General features: G+C 39.6%; 2 protein-coding genes across 11 annotated transcripts in view; one reads left to right on the forward strand and one right to left on the reverse strand.

The window, feature by feature from the left end:
• Nucleotides 1–19,300, forward strand: part of LOC307180909 (uncharacterized protein) — a 310,399-nt gene that overhangs the window by 174,435 nt on the left and 116,664 nt on the right. The window lies entirely within an intron of this gene.
• Nucleotides 1–19,300, reverse strand: part of ITGA8 (integrin subunit alpha 8) — a 181,591-nt gene that overhangs the window by 57,015 nt on the left and 105,276 nt on the right. For both annotated transcript variants that reach the window (XM_079911467.1, XM_079911466.1), the window contains 4 exons: nt 18,714–18,861; nt 11,819–11,911; nt 7,179–7,258; nt 1,853–1,933 (listed from right to left, as the gene is read on the reverse strand). In XM_079911467.1, the coding sequence (XP_079767593.1) occupies nt 1,853–1,933; nt 7,179–7,258; nt 11,819–11,911; nt 18,714–18,861 (402 nt within the window). The remainder of the gene's footprint in view (nt 1–1,852; nt 1,934–7,178; nt 7,259–11,818; nt 11,912–18,713; nt 18,862–19,300) is intronic.

Consider the following 19,300-nt stretch of genomic DNA (forward strand, 5'->3'; position numbering starts at 1 on the left):
TGTGAAAAGACATTTGCAATATGCGTGACTGATAAAGGATTAGTGTCTCAACTCTAGAATATGAAAGGATTCTTATGAACTAATAAGAAAAATTCAAGTCACTTAGTAGAAATAGGTGCAAAAGAACGAGCAGAAATTTCCCCAAATAGGATGAATAAAAAATTAACAAACACATAAAACTGCTTAATCTCATTTAGGAATCAAGGAACAGCCAATTAAACCTTCAGTTGGATATTATTTCCTATCCATCAGATTGGCTCAAAATGAAAGACTAGACCATTTTGAAAGTTAGTTAATAATGTGGAGCAATGGAAACTTCCATCCACTTCTTGTGGGGCTGTAATTTGGTAGAACTATTTTGGAAAACAGTTTGGTATTATTTAGTAAAGTTAAATAGTGTATACTTCCTGATCCTGAAATTCCACCTCTAAGCACATAATACCCTTCTGACATTCTGCCACGTGTGTAGCAGGAGATAGTATAAGAAAGCTTGTAAAAAAGAAAAAATACAACCCCCAGTATTCATCAAAAGTAGAATAGATACATAAGTTACTTTATAGCTTTACAATGTTATATTCTTCCACAATTCAAATAAATGAGCTATAGGCACAGGCATTAAAGTGAACGAATGTCAAAAACATTCATCTGCATGAAAAGAAACCACAGAAGTACACACAAAATTTGTGTAGACAAGGTTCAAAAGCCTCTCTCTCATAGGCTGTAGAGCATGATCATTTATAAACATGTAGCTGGAGACAAGTTGCCTGTATTTACATCCTAGCTCCCCAGTTCCTAGCTGTGTAGCCTTCAACACCTTGCACCACAATTTTCTCACTTGTACAGCGAGGGTGCGATCACTTATTAAGAGATGCTAACATGCTGGTGTAGCACAGGAAGAGATCATAAATGTTAGGCATTATTATTATTCCCTAGCCCACTAGGTGGAAACTCAGTGGTGCCAGGATGGCATGCGGGGGGGCCCCCACCCCGCTGCCATTGAGCACACGGGGCAGCAGTTAAGACAATGCACAATGACAATGGCTCTGAGTGCAGAATCTGCAGCTGGCATCACAGAGGAGCGTGAACCACCAGGACTCAGGACCTACAGAAAAGGAAAGGGAACTGGGATTTCTGGAGCCCCAGGGACAAATCAGCCTAAAATACCAGTTGACATTTGTAGCCAAGTCCTTAACTGTTCTGATGAAACAAGAATTAGAATAAAATCAATGAAGTCCACACTTGGTGCAAGATAAGAACTACATGCAGTCCATTTCCAATTTCTTTCTTCCCTCCCGGCACAGATTTCCCAGATGGTATTTATTCCCAGCCTTTTACTTGACCACATTCTTCCTGTCTCTCAATTGATTGCTTATTGGCAACTTCTTCAAAGAATAGGACAGAAGGAAAAAGACACAAAGTGTAGAGCCCATCAAACCTCACATCTAAGACTTAGCCATTTCTGAAACTCAAGCTGCGGTATGGTGAGGCTGAATTTTCATTATGTGAAAATAATTTCGGGGGGAAGTGAGACTTTTGGGCAATCACATGGTTGCCTATTTTATCTGGCTTCTTCTCGCTAGTTTTTTTATAGTTTGATTACTGAACTGTCAGTTTGGAGAATAAAGTGATCTCCTGTTTTGATAGCCTTAGCATTATCATACAGGGTTGACTCTACTTACCAGTGGAAAGCTAATGATGGGTTGAAAAGAATGAAACTTTATAACCAAAGGGAACTGTGATCTCTACTACATTAGGAACATTCCATATAGTTTTTACTAGTATTTTATCATAACTCCTATACAGAAAGCTATTATTAAAGTAGAATGACTGTAATGCCTTGTTTATTACTTACCCTCTTATTTCTACTTGAGCTACAGCAGTGATGTTGATTTGCAGGCTCACAAAATTGCTGTCTGGGTTGTCCTTGTTGGAACTAAAACACAGTTGACATATGATTTAAATTTATTTTCTCAGACGTGTTACTACCATAGACGATCATAAAAAACCTTCTGTATATCAGAGGAGCAACATGCAGTACCAATATGATCATTTGGAAAACAAAAGTATATCCATTCTACAAAATTGTAACCATTTGTAAATGGAAATGTTAAGATCCTCTGTGAGCAAAAGAAATGTAATAACTTTCCATGAGGAGACACCTTATCTGAAAACATAACATATTTCTAGAGAAGCCAACATGTCTTTGCTGCAGTGACTAAGCCCAAAAGGCAGTAAGCTGAGTTCTTGTCCAGCTTCTACAAGGGACACATTCCTTAACTTCTCTGTGCATCAAGCTCATTGCCCATCCAACGGGAAAGGACAGCACAGTCAACTCCTGATTTTCCATACTAATAAAAGGAGAACTGGCATGAATGATCCAAGAGCAGCGCATAATGGAAGAAGTGTTTGTGGTTGGCTCTAGAATGCATCATACCATACATTGTTCTGGCAGCAAACTTACCTTCCTTATGGTTTATTTCTTAAGTAATATTAAAATAAGTGTACTTTACTGCATGCTCACTGGCTGACTAGGATGAGGGGTGAGGAGTGAGGAGTGAATCAGAAGTATGGCCAGTGGAGAGAAGTAAGACCCCAGGAAGAGATTAACACAGTTAGGAGATAACATATAGGTTCATCAGGCACCTCAAGAATCTCAAGATAGAAGGTGCATGTTTAATAATATTTCTTTGAACAGTGGCAAAATTATTTTTAAGTTTGCTGTTTCTTTCTCTCAAATATAATTAGATATAAAATTTCACTTCAAAAATGCATGTATTAAGCAACCAGTGCTGTAAGGAAAATAAAACATCATGTGACAAGAGGCTGGACCAGTCGCTGGGCTTTGGATGCAGCTGCCGTTTGCACTCATTGTCTTACTGGGCTGTCATCGAAATCACCCTAATATTCCAAAGGATAACGCAGCTTTTAGCAGACTGGGATATGACACCACCACTAACAGGTCATGTTTATGTTCAGGTCTCATTAAGAAGAGAAAGCCTCCTCTTTTTTCCTCATCAAATCTCATGCAGATGCAATGGACAAGCTCTCACACTGATGATGGTAATGGGCCATGTCCCGACTAGCTTTTGAAGCTTTCCAAATGTGGGAGCTGGAAAAGATATGATAAAGGTCTGCTTTCAAAGCAGGAGGAGACAGAATTGTTCCCACAATGCTTTTGAAAAGTGCTGTTCGATTGTATATACTGATAAGGCAACTTAAACGGCAAACACACATAAAAGACATAAACAGGCAAATGTCAGGCTCATTTCCTGCAAAGGGGTATCACTGCTAAGCTTGTGATGAGACTAGAGGGACTTGTTCACCAAAGTTTGAACCCCAGTTTCCAGGCCACTTTATTATTATCACATCTGGGGAGGATCAGTCAACTAAAAAGTTTTTTTTTTTTTTTTTTAAAGCAGGATTCTGACTTACTAACTACTAAGAAGTCATTAAGTAATTCCCCTCGTTACAGACTTCATGGTTCCAAGTGCATTACAGGAAACTCTTTAGTTTGGAAGCTTAAGTCTAATTGTTCCACATTTTTACCCAGACCTTGTTCTAGTTTCTAGGTCACTACTGCTTTGCAACAGTGGAAATTAGAATTATAGAAAAAAAGTTTTGTTTAAGTTATCCTATAATTCTATTGCATTTTGCTTCCAAGTGGTTTAAATAATACAATTTTCATGACAACATCCTGAAAATATAAATAGATGTCAAGCATCGAAATTGTCTTGGGACAGGAGTCTAATACGAGGCTTATAGAGGCTGTTCTGAAAAGTCACAAAAGCAGTGGCAGAATCCAAGGCTAATTAAAATCACCCTCTGTCATACAGGCTTTGCCGGGGCACTTGGTACTGCAACCGGTGTCAGCAAAGTCTCCTGGTAAGAAAAGACACCAGGCTGGATACATAACTTCGATGCATCTTTCACCTCTTTCCTGGAAGGAAAACCTCCCTCACTAATACCACTGCTCCACTCAAACAAACAATTCATCACTGCCCTGGATGCTGAGCTATTTATACTGTCGGTGCTAGTTCTTCTCAAGAAATGATGAATTTCCTCTCCATGACTATAGCTTATGTTGTGTGCCAAGGATAAACATGTTTTTCACTTATTACTCCGATGCTATTTTCTCTCTCCTTATTGCTTCCTATTTTCTATTTTCTAACATTCCCTCTATGCTTTCTGCGGTCTCTGGAATGTCAGCAAAACAATACAATGTTCATTTCACCATTACTGAGGAAGCAGCTTCAAGGATGATCACAAAGATCTGTTTGTACATGGGAATCGCAAACTGAGACCAGCTCTAAGCAGGGAGGAAGATGTTTACATGTCACATAGAGCCGGGGCATGGAGAGACCAGTTAATGCAAACATTTGGTGACACAAAATACTTTAAGTTTATTAATTTTCTCTTTTGAGTTCTATTTGTGGAAAAGGATATTAAACGTGGGTACCGGTGGTCAGTGTGCTCAAAAGCTTGAATTCAGACTTGAGAGCATTTGGTTTAATTTATTTTTGGTTTAAGCACATTTAAACTGAATACAGACCATCCATTAAACACTTATGTACATCTTTGGAGCCCGCCAGCAAAGCGTGCAGATAAATGTTCACCACTATATTTGAATATTAAAAGTATTCTCAAAACTTTTATGTTTTGGGAATTTGATGTTTAGTATGTTACTGTTGCCTCTCCAGTTCTTTCTACATTTCTGCATTTTTGTATTTTTCAGGATAATGTTAAAATAGTCATGAGTTTCTTTAGGGTCTGAGGATGGCATATAATCATGGACCATTTTAGATGAAGAGGGATGTTTAAAAGGCGACCATTTCTATTTTCCATCAAATTCAGCACTTCCTCTCTAAATTCATTATTTGAATGATGATCTACAGGATGGTTTTGGGGAAGGCATTTACAACATTATTTAGTGTCCTTTGCTCCTTGATTCAGCTACTAGTTACATCCGTTCTATTATTCGAAACTGCAATTAAGGGTAAGAAGCAAACATCAGGAATTTGCTTTGCATCCTTGTACCAGACTTTCTGTCTAAAGGCTGCAACTTTTATGAGATAGGTATCTTTTTCTGAAGTGATGCAAAGCTTCACGCTACTGCAGGATCAGTGTTACAGACAATGATGGTGAAAAACAGAAACTTCAGGTTACTGAAGTGTCTGGAGAGATGATGGTCCTTCCCTATGGAGTGCTTTTTCTTTTTCTCTTTTTCTTTTCTGAAAACTTAGAAATATAAACAGGAGATTTTCCAAATGAAAATATTTTGGACTACCTGAACCTTTTGGAAAATATACATTTATATAGATACAAAGAAATGATTTAATACGCTTTTGGTAAAATGAAGGGGTATGATAGATGAATTCATTCCATCTGTATCCCATCACTAATTTGGGTAAAATTTTTAAAATCTCTAAGATTCAGCAGAAAATATTTAAGTTAAATTCGAAAAAGAACTGACTAAGGTCAGAACACCTAAGTTAGAAAACCTTCCTTCCTAGAAATCTATCACAAAGTTGAGAGGATATGGTTTGTGACACAGGTTGCAGATTTTAAAAATCTACTACATTCTTATAGAGATTATATATATATATATTTTTTAAGATTTTAAAATTTTTTATTTATTTATTTTTGGCTGCGTTGGGTCTTCATTGCTGCCTGTGGGCTTTCTCTAGTTGCAGTGAGCGGGGGCTGCTCTTTGTTGCCGTGCGCGGGCTTCTCATTGCAGTGGCTTCTCTTGTTGCAGAGCACGGGCTCTAGGCACACGGGCTTCAGTAGTTGCGGCTCATGGGCTCCAGAGCGCAGGCTCAGGAGTTGTGGTGCACGGGCGCAGTTGCTCTGCGGCATGTGGGCTCTTCATGGACCAGGGATGGCACCTGCATCCCCTGCATTGGCAGGCGGATTCTTATGCACTGCGCCACCAGGGAAGTCCGGGATTATATACTTTTTAAAAAAAAACTGGTAAACCTCTAACTGAAGTAGCTATTAGAAAGTAATCCACTCTGTAAAGTAATTTCTCTAAAAGTCATCACGCTCTAATGACTTCCCTTCTTGCAGGACAGGAGGTAAGTTTAGAGATTAGTCCTCTTGCACACCAGTATTTGAGAACCAAATTGTAGGCACTGACTTCAGAGACATTGTTATATTAGAACAAGGGTTGAACACGCTGGGCATGTGCTGTCTATATCAGTGTTCTTCACACGTTTAAAATTGCAGCCCACAAATACATATGTATACATGCACACATATATATTTATATACGTCCTACAGGATGTCTTATGACACACATTTACATGTATCTGAAAGGAATTTTTCATGAACTCTGATATATTCTATTCCGTATCCTTTTCTTTTCATCCAGGTCTAGAGCCATTACATTGATTCCCTTACTGGCTAAAGGGTTTAAGTCCACACTTGGGAATCCCTGGCCCTCATGACACATTGCTCTCTGTAGGTCTTTTAACTCATGAAATATTATTTTCAGCCATGAAGGAGCAAACAGAATAGACAGAGACAAGGTAAAGTCCCACTTGAATCGTGGGGTAGAGTCAGCCTTAGACAAAAGGGGCAGCTCCCTTCAGGGTTTGGCTTAGAGTTGCCAGAGAAGGCCCTGCCTTCTGAATATATGATCTTACCTGCGTCCTGCCTTGCTGCTCACAATTAAACCGTCAGAGACTCACTCATCCTTGAAAAGTTAGATTACAAGATTGCAAGCTCAAAATCTATGCTTTTTTTGGAGAAATTATGTTCTCAGGGATTAGCTGACCCCCAGCAGAGAGAATGGCAGGATGTGGTAGGGGTACTGGTGCGGGGTGGGAAAAGCCATGTGCATCAGAAAGAGGAAAGACGGAGGAGCAGGTGGGGTGGGAGCGTGCTCAGGACAAAATTTTACTGTCACGCCTTGGCCTGCAGAATGGATCTCTTCTTCAAAAGCCACACACACACACACACACACACACACACACACACACACACAAAATAGAAAAGAAAAAGCAAAAAAACAGAAATAACTAATAACTGAGAAACAAAGGTAAAATGGTCTGTGAACGTCTGGGTTCTAATTTCAGAAGAAAGTTTCAGGTGAAGGAGCTTGATGAGGGCATTCATTTCACCATGGATTCTCTTTACTACTGAATGCTGATGGTATTTCAGGCATGTAAAGGTCTAACCTTCTGATTTGGAGATCGAAGTTAATGCTTATGTTTGTTTTCTCAAGTCGTGGAACTGCAAATCGGAGGCCCAGAGAAGACTAAAAAAAAAAAAAAAAAAAAAATCACAAGACACTAAGTTTATTACATGGGAGGAACCTTACACACAGCATAGAAATCTTTTTAAGTCATCCCTGCAAATCCCCACCCTAGACTGCTGTCCCTTTTTCTGCTTCTACCCCAAAGCTGAGACTTTGGGGCCCAGGCAATGTGAGTCCCTACACATTGTGGTTCCCTCTCGTCATTTATCCTCCTATCAACTCTTTTCCCGCCACCTTCTTTATGTGCTAAATTAAAAACAACCTAAATACACGAGAAGAGATTGATTTAGAAAACTGTGCTGATTCTGTTTGATGGACATTTAGGTCATCATTGAAGTTAGTTACATCGGTAAAGCCTATGCCATGTGGAAAATGCCTCTAATGTAACTATGGTCAAAAAAGAAAACAGGTTGCAAAGTTATATGTGCCATGGTTTCACCTATGGTTTTAAAAGGCTACCAGTGGGAAAATTACTGTACAGGAGTGAGGGTGTCTTGTAAGAAAATATACCAGGATAATATGCTGCAGTTCAGGTTGTGAGTGTACGGATTATTTTTTCCATCTTTCTTTCTCTTCCAAAGTTTTAAAACTGTTCTTACTATTTTTATAGTTTGAAAACAGCTTTTTAAAAACCTGGAGAAAAGTGCATCCAATGATAATATAAACAAGGAAGTAAAAATAATAGCTAAGACATGTAATTATATTACTTAGGCTCTCATGCCCTGTACTAAGCTTTATGTGCAATGTCTCATGTAATCACAACATCCACACCACGAGGTGTACAGTGAACGCTGACATTTTACAGTCCAGCAGCAATCTGAGGAGTAGGGAGATGAAGTGCCTTGCTCCAGGTGCCGAGCAAATAAACTCTAGATTTGGAACTGAAATCGCTACAAGCCAACTCCAGAACCTGGAACTCACAGCCACTACACTATGAGAATCAAACCAGCAATCAAACTGGTGTTATTATGAACCAGTAATAATATGAACTCATAATAAACCATCATTTTTATCATAAATCCTCATTTCACTAGCCCTTACCGAATGAGCTGCAAGCCAGGTACTGCCCTGGTGGCTTTACATATACCATATCGTTGCATTGCTCCAAACATTCCTACAAACAGGTATTCTCCCATCTCAGGGTGACTTGCCCAAGGTATCACTGCTGATCATTGGAGAAACTGGGATAATAATTAGGGTGCACCTAATTATTAAGCCTATACATCCTTATGCCCCAGCCAGGATGAATTCCTTTATAATTCCAAACGTGCAATTTTCTGTCAGACCTCTGGGGCTTTGCACATGCTCTTCTCTCTTCTTTAGAAACGTTTACAGTCTTTTCCTGCTTTTTCTACTTGCAGAACTCCTACTCATGCGTCAAAACTCAGGACAAGGGGTCCTCCTGCAATACACCCTCCAAGCCCACAGGCCAGGTCAGGCAGAAATGTTCTCTTTATTCTTTGTCTCCTTCTTTGCTACTCACCCATGACTCAACCTATAATGTTGCTAAATTTTAAGTTTCTTATGGAATGGGGATTGTACATTTTCATCTCGATATTATCAGACTCTAGTTTAGTACCAGGCATATAGAAGGGGTGTAATTAAAAGTGGTGAAAAAGAGTGTGCCCTTGTTTGCACACTTCCAGTGATGGGGAGCTTACTGTATTGTGGGGAGGCCTGTATAATGTTGGTCTTTTATTATTCAGCACAAGATGAGGATACCCTAAAGGTGTGACAATTTCATACTGATAAGAGACATATGTTCTTAACTAGAACCAAAAGCCAGATCTCTGGGCATTGATTCTAAAGAGGCTTTGTTGAGCCACTGTTTTTTTTTTTTATTATCCTACTAGAGAGACTTTGTGAATTTTTACAAATCTTATCGGTATCTAAATATTTTACATTATTAAAGCTATTATATGAAAATGATGTTACTACTTACAAATCAGAAGTAAACTTCTGAATACAACCTTGAATACTTTGTTAAAATAAAAAGTCACTTGAAAACTACTTTTTAAAAAATATCAGGACTGGGATAATTAATCCCGGCAATTTGTGATGCTTTCTAATAGTTAGGACTACTTTTACAGTTGGAATTTTACTACAACCCATTAAGAGTATTCTTTTAGAAGTACAAAATGAAGAAGTAAATAAATCAAAGCATTTTATAACAAAACAGAATGCAATAAAATTTGATGTGTTTAAGGGCATTCAAGGGTGAGATAAGAAAGCTATTAGGTTTCTTCTACTATAGACCTCAGAGATAAACGAATACGAACCATTTACTTCCTTGACTTCTAAAGATTATTTGCTGGTAAAATGGATTGACATCTTTTCACAAAAACACATTTGTGGCTAAGACCACACTGCCATTTTTACCCTCCACTTTGAACAACACTGGTGTCCAGTTTTTGTTCCAAGATTATCCTTAGTTATTGATGACCTTAGATGATCTCTGGTCTGGATATAACACTTTTAATACTGAAAAAGGAATGAGTGCCCGGTCACCTACAGATGCTAACACCATTACCACCATGTCAATTCATTTCTGTCTGGCCTTAGGTAGACCTTTTCCTATCAAATTGGGTGGCTGAATTTTTCTTGAAAACTAGTCAAAGGATTTATTAGCTTCTAGATAAAAGGATTCTAATGAAAAATGTTCTAATATCTCAGCTTAGACATCCCATTCTGTCTTTCATGGCTTTGTTGAAAAATCTCATCTGTTATTCATTAGTTTTTATCCAATTTTTGCAGACCTGCTAGAACGTGGGCTTTTTGTTGAGGCCTGGTTCGAATCCTGGCTTCTGTTCTTCATTGTGTGAGACTTTGGGTAACTCATTTGATTTCTCTGAGTCTCAGTTTCCTCATCCATAACACAGGAGAAATACCTGACTCATAGGATTGTTGGTAGTTGTGAAAATTAAATGAGATAACACACACAAAACACCCAGTGATGGAATTATAACACAGAGGGCAATCAACACATGTTAATTAATAAAAATGCGTTATAAACATTTACCTTTCATTTAAATATTTACTTTTTTGACCCAAGAAGTGAGTTTACTAGACTACAGCTTGGCATATCTTTTAAATACTCAGGATGAATGGAATGATAATCAATTTAGAATATAAAAAGGCAAACATACTATTTTAGCACAATATCCCAGATTATAAACTGGGAATAGGTGTTACTGGATAGAAAGTTTCAAAGGCTCAAATAAATATGAGAAACACTGGGCTAGAAGGTTTCCTTACTGCAGAACTTCTCAGCACCTTTAAAATGGAACAGGCACCTGAATGTCCCAGGGGAGGATATGATTCTCAGCAGTGACTATAGGGCTCCCTTTTAAGGGCTTGCCTCAAAGGATTAACACTCTTTGGAAGACGCTTTGGGAAGCTGTTCTAATACAAACCTACACACTTACACATTTCCAGGAAGGTTTTTTCAAACAGGCCATTTCATTATCAATGAATCATAAGCATCTAATTTAAAACAGAGGACTACATATGTTTAATTTGTAACAATTACGTAGTATTTGCAGATTTCAGGGGTTTTTTCCTGATTTATAACTCCATAAAATAATGATTTCTACTGTGATATTTATTACAAGGAGTTACTCTGTGTATACTTAAACTGCAATGGCATAAAATGAATTTATTGACCACAAGTAATCCTGAATGGGAAGTTCCTAAACCTGGAAACAAAGAAGGAAAAAGAAGATTCCGTATTCTTTCATAAGCCTGTTACAGATCATGATTGATCCTTTCTTTTTTCTTGCTATAAACAATTTTCTGCATTATTCTTTATCAAGTAAGATGCATGGAAAATACAGACCTGGTAAAGCTGTTTTCAAACCTGGATTATGGTAATATTTTAACAGGAAAACACTGTGAATGATATTCACATGGGAGGTATATGTAAAGTAAAAGTTTAATCATCTATGCTAAAATTCTTAATTCTGTTATTTCTTAAATCCTTTACATCGTAGTTCTTCTTGGATTCAAAGAAAACATTTGTAGTGAAATTCAAAGAAAATATACTCGAGAAAAAAATCTGTAGTAAAAAAAAATAGTTTTTAGAGATTTGTTGAGACTGAAGACATGTAAGACTGATGTCAAAAGAAAAGGCATATGGGCTTCCCTGGTGGCGCAGTGGTTGAGAGTCTGCCGGCCGATGCAGGCAGGGGACACGGGTTCGTGCCCCGGTCCGGAAAGATCCCACATGCCGCGGAGCGGCTGGGCCCGTGAGCCATGGCCGCTGAGCCCGCGCGTCCGGAGCCTGTGCTCCGCAATGGGAGAGGCCACAACAGTGAGAGGCCCGCATACCCCCCCCCCCCCCCACACACACGAAAGTATTCATCATTTGGTGTATTTTAGCTCAGATTGTCCACTCAGTGTGGGGTTGTGATGCAAAATCCCACCACCCTGGGAATTTCCTGCCTAATTGGTTTTAGTTGCCAGGTGCTAAATTGCTGAGTGCTAATTGGGGGTGCTCTCCACTAGTTCTCTTTAAAATTCAATTAGACAGAAATCAGTTAAGTGCATCTGGTTTTCTCTTACGTTTGTTCCAGCCACCATAGGGTTCCCAAGGTCACACACCACCATTCGGGTGACATTGTCCATCTTGTACTCACAGCTCAGTGGTCGCAATGCCTGCAACGGGAAAGAACACCAGTGTGGAGTCAGGGGCGGAATAAACGACATCCTGTCGCAAAAGCAATGCTGCGGGCCAGGCAGCTTCTCTTGATTTCAAACACCTGTGTGAGTGCCTGAGCCCAAGGGTTCATGTGTGACCATCAACTCAGAAGAGAAGCTTGTGAGAAAAGACCAAAGTTTAATTTTAAGAAGAAACATGTTTTATGGGTAAACACATTTGTTGTGTTTCATTGAGGAAGAAAATGCTTAGTAGAATATATGTATATGTGTGTGTGTGTGTATATATATGTATATATACATATACATATATATATGTGTGTATATATATATATATATATATATACACACACACACACACACACATTTTTTTTTTTTTTTTGGCTGTTCCACGTGGCATGTGGGATCTTAGTTCCCTGACTAGGGATTGAACCTGCACCCCCTGCAGTGGAAGCGCTGAGTCTTAACCACTGGACCGCCAGGGAAGTCCCTGAAAATGCTTAGTGGACTATTTATATGAACATTTTTGAAATGATTTGCACTACTGTTCATGTTCAGTTTGGGCCATGAAGATCATGGATAATTAAACATAACTAAACAAATTAATTTTTGCAAACATGAAATGACAGCAAGATGTATATTATAGATTATCCTACAACGCAATGACCATTTGCAAGAGAATTGCTTTGGACACAAATTTCTCCATACCATGGTTCCATTTTGAGATTACACACCCAATCTTAGTTCAATCCTATAAATACTTGGGAAGAGAACACTTTTTTATGTTTACCCACTGCTTTTCACCTCCCGTCTTGCCCCATATCCTGTTCTGATTAGAATGTATAAAAACTCAAGTTTGAAGAGGCACGTAGAACTGTGTGCTGGAGAAGGTCTCAAGGTTACAGCCAACGGGCTTATTTTACTTAGCCTAATGTCCTTAAGGGTCATCCATGTTGTAGTATGTGGCAGAATTTCCTTCCTTAAGGCTGAATAATATTCCATTGTATGTGTGTACTGTATATTGTTCATCTGTTCACCCACTGATGGCCATTTGGGTTGTTTCCACCTCTTGGCTATTGTGAATAGTGCTGCTACGAAAATGGATGTGCAGGTTATCAGTTGAGATACTGATTTTATTTCCTTTGTATATATACACAGAAGTGGCATTGCTGGATCATATGATAGTTCTCTTTTGAAGTTTTTGAGGATGATGTAATTTTTAAGGGGAAAATTTGGGGAGACTATTGTTTTGCTGATTGTATGAGGTGGTGTTAGTGTATTTCTTATTGGGCCCCAGTTCTTGAACACTGCTTTGTTTAACTGGGCACCTGAGCATCTCATAGCTCAGGAATAATTTTTAGATTATTGTTCATTCATTTTGGAGATTTCTCTGAGGTTCAAAGAATAATTTTAGGAGATGATCTGGATCTTAAACTGCATTTTTGCGTCCATTGCCAAAGCCTGTTATTTGTACCATAATGGCAATTTAGTACAAAGGGAAAATAAGGGTTATATTTATTGCAGCATCTGTGTTTGTGTCTAAAATACTGTTTATTTTAGCAAGAACAAGGTTGTCATTCAACACTGGTTTCAGGTTAGTGGAAAAAACTGAGACTGTGGCGTTTTGCTTTCTAGTCTTCTGTCCTGTGTTTATGTGAAAAACACATGAAAGGAAAACAGTGAAATCTAGTGGAAAAGGAGTTATTGACCTATGTTTGTGTTATTATAAATGTTCCCGTGTTTAAATTAATGGATCTTTACAGTGGAATATCATGCCAGAATGACAAAGGATGTGTTAAATCTGTGAGTGTTGGTCTGGAAAGATAGTCTATGAAACGTAGACGTAGAGATGGAGGTGTGTATGTGTGGGCAGAGAAAACAGTCTGCAAGGATATATAAACTGAGTGGAGAGAATTAAAAGTTATTTCTATGTGGTAGCATTAAAAAAAAAAAAAGTTACACCCGACGGAGGGGAAAGTAAAGGAGGTTTATCTTTGGACTCCTGTCCTCTGGTCACAGCTCTCCCTTGTGTCTTCAGGCTAGAAATCCACATCTGGATCTCCACCCTGAGCCCCTTTCCATCTTTCAAAACCTAATGTCCCTATGGCCCTGCTCTTGCCCGTGGTAATAGCTACATACGTTCACCCATTACTTCACTCTGACTTGGTAAGTGCTACTGATGTATTACCTGTCAGCCTCATTCCCAAAGATAAGCTTGCAAACTGAGGACTTTCACAAAGGACCCCACGAGAGGACCATGGAAGAGGGTTCCAAATACGAGGACCACTTAGCCGTCGCTCAGCTCTATCGAAATTTCATTTAAGGAAGTCATGTGAATTTTCAAGGATAAGTTTCAGAAACCACCTCCTTTCCATTCTTTCCACATGGTTGAGAAAAACCAAGAGCCAAAACCAAAACAAAGAAAAGGCAAATGAACCCCAGATACCTAAGTCAAGAGCTCTGTGGGTAAATCATACGCTTTAAGAAAATGAGCTTAAGCAAGCAGGGGGTTTTTTGTATCTGTTCTCTTCCCAGTGCCTAGAAAAACGTCCAGCACAAAGCAGTAGACGGTGTCAGGAGATACACAGCAAACGTAGCTCCCAATCTTTCCTACGAGGAGCCTGAAATGAAATGGGCAAGCACTATAAAGCCCTCTTCCTGCCATCAGCCATTGAAAGGTGTGTTTTAACTCATGGGAAAGAAATGAAATCTCTGATATTCAGAGGCAGCATTTAATACCTGCTCTTTGCAAATAACCTGAGTGACATGTTAGTATTCTAAGGAGGTAAGAAACATATTTTCCAAAAGCTGATAATATTTTTCCTTCTCAAAGGTAGCTTTAGCATGTATTCAAGTTCTGAAGGATCCATAACTGGCTCTAATTGTACAGAGATGTTTTGTGTTGGGATTACTAACTCAATCCTGAAAACAGGAAAAAAAAAAAAAAAGAACTCAGCAACAGCTTTCCAAAATACCCACGTGTCCCTTGAACATAATTCAAGGATTTGGTTTCTATAGTAAATATTTTTATCTTATCTGAAGGTTGAAAGTCATATGTACATTTTTTCCCCAGCTTTCTAGAAATAGCTTTTTCACATCAATCAGAGATCTTTTCTCTCCCCAGATTCCCCACCCTTTTTCTTTTTTTAACCTTTATTTCCTCTCTCTGAGTGGGAGAAACAATGATTGTTTTTGTAGATATTTCTAGATTATTTTCCTCAGCTGTTCCTGGGACTATCTTGTTCTCATCCATTTATAGCTCTTAGAGTATTATTCATTCACTGAAAATATTTACTGTGTACCTGCCACTTACCAGGCACTGATCAAAAAAAAAAAACAAAACACCCTTGTCCTCCTTAAATGTCCTATTATTATAAGAATCGTAATAAGGAATCACAAGCAATTGTAACAAGCACTGGAAACACACAATTAGTACAGTTTGTTAAGTTTCATGAGAGCAGAAATTCACAGTGTTGGAGGAGGACAGGCACATAGAAGTAAGCAATCAGAGAAGACATCCTGGAGGAAGTGACATAACCTCATAGGGGGCCTGGCAGCTCAGTGGTTAAGAAGACGGGCCTGGACCTGACAGCTGAGGTGTCAGTCTTGGTTCTGCTACGTAATAGCTGTGTACCTTTGGGCATGTTTCTGAATTTCTCCTTATCTATACAACAGGGAAAATGATAGCCTTACCGTTTCTCTATCAGGCTGTTATGAGGACTAAGTAAATTGACTACTTGCAAGAGCACAGAGCAGAGCCCAGCTCATAGCAATTGCTCGGTGAATTTCAGCAGCCTCAGTCGTTATTAGGCTGAGGCCTGAAGGGTGAGTAGTAAGAAGTAAGCTGGGGAAAGGGGATGAGAGAGTAGAGTTACAGAGGGAACAGCAGGTGCGAGCTCTCTGTGGCGGGAGGGCGCATAGGTATTACAGAAACAGAAAAGAAATTCCATCCCTCTAGGACTAGGGTGGGAGGTAAAGGAAAGAAGCAAAGACTCGTGATGAAGCTGAGGAGGTCAGCAGGGTTGATGTAATTAAGGGCCTCATAAGTCATCTCAGGGCTTTGTAGGACTTTATCCTATAAGCAATGGGGAGCTAGTGAGGGTTTTCAGCCAGAGAGTGACAGGGTCAGATTTGCATTTTAGAAAGAGGGCTTCCCAGGGCTTCCCTGGTGGTGCAGTGGTTAATAATCCGCCTGCCAATGCAGGGGACACAGATTTGATCCCTGGTCCGGGAAGATCCCACATGCAGTGGAGCAACTAAACCCATGAGCCACAACTACTGAGCTCGCGTGCCACAACTACTGAGCTCACGTGCCACAACTACTGAAGCCCACGCACCTAGAACCCGTGCTCCGCAACAAGAGAAGCCACTGCAACGAGAAGCCCGTGCACCACAACGAAGAGTAGCCCCTGCTCACCGCAACTAGAGAAAGCCCAGCAATGAAGACCCAACACAGCCAAAAAAAGAAAGAAAGAAAGAGAGCTTCCCATGCAGGGAAGGGGCTGGAGGCTGGGAGATGGGGAGATGAGTTAGGAGACTGGTGTAGCCATCTTGGGAGAAGATTGTGCCAGCCTGGAGGAAGGCAGTGACCGTGGCAGTGAGATGGAGAGAGGATAGGGTTGGACAGGTGTAGGCCTGACTTAGGCTTTAGAAACTGGGTGGAGACTGGCGCGATTCTCTGAGACAGACTAGAGGGGGGAGGAGTGTGGGAAGATGACGTCTAGTTCCAGAAGCACTGCATGTGAGGTAGTTTGAGACAGAGGAGTGGAGCATGTATGAGGTCCCTTGAATAGACACATAGTGACAGAATGTGGAACACTGGGTACCAGAGGCTGGGGAAAGGGGGCAAGAGGGAGTTGGTGTTTCATGGGTACAGAATTTCAGTCTGGGGTGATGAAAGTGTTCTGAAGATGGACGGTAGTGATGGTTACACAACAATGTGATTATACTTCGTGGCACTGAACTGTACACCTCAAAAGGGTTAAAATGGTACATTTTATGTTACATATAATTTACAACAATAATAATAAAAAGATAAGGCACATGGGCCTTTATTCCTAGAAAAATTTAGAAGGTCACCGAAAAGAACTGTAAAGGCTGGCTCCCTTAAGGTCTCCAGAGGAAGAGATGATCAGCTTCTACATTTTCGAAAAGATGAATGTTTTTAGCCAAAGAACAACAAAACTGACAATCAGATAATCCTTCATACTTTTCCCCTTGAGAGAAAATTGTTAAAAAAAAAAAAACAAAACTTGAACCAAGTATAAATAAAAAGAGACACAAACTTCAAACTGCTTAACAACAAAGAAGGAATTAGAATGTGGCTTAGTCATGTCAAACCAGATTCTGCCCAAGGGAAACTGATGGAGGAAAAACAGTTAAAGACTCATTGGAGATTATAGATAATGTCTGTTATAATGTTTAAAGCCAAAGATAGAAATGATAAATGTTTCCTGTGTTTTCCACCCAACAGTGAACAGTAAACTAGATGTTTTGCTAAAAGAAGAATATTTTGAATAGATGCTTTGTTTAACAAAGTCAGGGGTGCAGTGACAGAAAAGGAGTTGAAATAAAAATATAGGAAGAGCCCTGGAACATTTTTTAAAATAACATACTTGAGCTTCATTGTTTGTTTATGTATTATTTGCATGTAATTATTCTTAAGTGATATGTTCCTACAGATTTCTTCAACAGAAACTCGTGATGACTGTACAACTGTCAAAGATACTGGATTATTGCTCCTCTGGGTTATTTTTTCACTGAGAAGATAATTCAGTCAAAACATAAGTCATGAGACTAGCGGTGTGCGCAGAGAATTTTGTATTCCCCACGTTTGTAAATGCCTTTCAAATACTGACGTCACAACCGTTGTTAGCATTTCTTTAGAGGAATTCTTTTTCATTAAATTATTTGATCATTAGAATGTGCACGTTCCCAAGAGGATGCAGTTTTTGGAAAGTAGCAGAACTTTAATAAACTTCAGTTAAATGAACATATCCATCAGCAAGAATTTAAATAACACTCATCATGCCGACTTCTACGTGAAGTGCAGGGATGACTATAAAAGTGTGAAACTTGGTCTCTGCCCTTAATTGTGAGTCTGTGTATCTTTGAAACCAAGGGACTCTCTCTGTTATCCTTCACTGTATTTATAATGGTTTTAGAGCAGAACCTGAGGATATTCTGAGTGGGAAGATTCATATTGTGATAAGGAAAGGAAATCTGTAAAAAGCATTGCTGTGAGTTTAACAAATAGTGGCATTGCAGGACTGGCAAATGACAAAAACCTGGCTTTTTCTTGGTCCCGGTCCCGAAAAGGTGGACCAAGAAAAAAGAAAACATGAACGTGTTTCCTTTCCAGTGCCTGTCTAGGCTGTTTTCAGTGCTCAGCTGGGAGTGGTCGGACCTTCCTCCATAAGCAGTAATGAAAACCAGACCTCCTGGGACCTGCTTGAAGCATAAAGGAACTCAAAGACCAGAAAACAGCCAGGGAGGGTGGGAGTTAGCTTGGGGAGTGTAGCGGATGGATCACATTGATGAGCTGCTTCTTTCAGACAGCTGTCTTCCGTGTTTCAACTCCCAATCTTGGGCCAGTTTATCTTTGCACCGTGGCCGAGAAAGATATTAATACTGCTTAAGACCATCTTCCTTCCTGGGCCGTTGCTATTCTGCTTAACAAAATAAGGTGCCATTTTGTTTTGTTTTATCGAGGAAGGAATCCTCAGCTAAGATGACTTAACATGGGTTTGTCTTCAAAAATATACCGAGCTCTTTCCTCCTCCAGATCACCTACAGGCATTACCTTGTTGCTGCGTTCAATCCCAACATAATCAGCCTCTTCTGGAATTATCACAAAGAGCTCGGCTTCGTAGGCACCTTCCCCTTCATTTCTCGCGTTGATTATGAGCGTAAGGTGGTTTTCATCTCCAATGATGACCTGATGCTTATCTCTAAAAATGCAGTTTAAAAAGAATCATTAGGTACTGTGCATCTCTGGATTCATGGGTATTTTATTTAGAGGAAGATGTAAACATGCAAGACTGGGAAAAAAAACAAGATGGATCGTCATGAGGGGGTGGTGAGAAGAATCAAAACTATGTCTGGATGAGAAGGACAGGAAACCATCCAGGGGTGTTCTGGTAAATATTTAACAACCAGCGCTTCAAACTAGTGGTTACCAGTGGAGGAAGGGGCAACATCGGGGGCGGGGGCAGGGGGAGGTACAAACCACTGGGTCTGAGACAGGCTCACGGATGTATGTACAACTCAGGGAATAGAGCCCCTACTTTGGAATAACTGTAAATGGAAAGTAACGTTTAAAAACTGTATAATAGGGCTTCCCTGGTGGTGCAGCGGTTAAGAATCTGCCTGCCAATGCAGGGGACACGG

This window comes from Stenella coeruleoalba, assembly GCF_951394435.1.
Source record: "Stenella coeruleoalba genome assembly, chromosome: 2".
NCBI classification, from domain to species: Eukaryota; Metazoa; Chordata; class Mammalia; order Artiodactyla; family Delphinidae; genus Stenella; species Stenella coeruleoalba.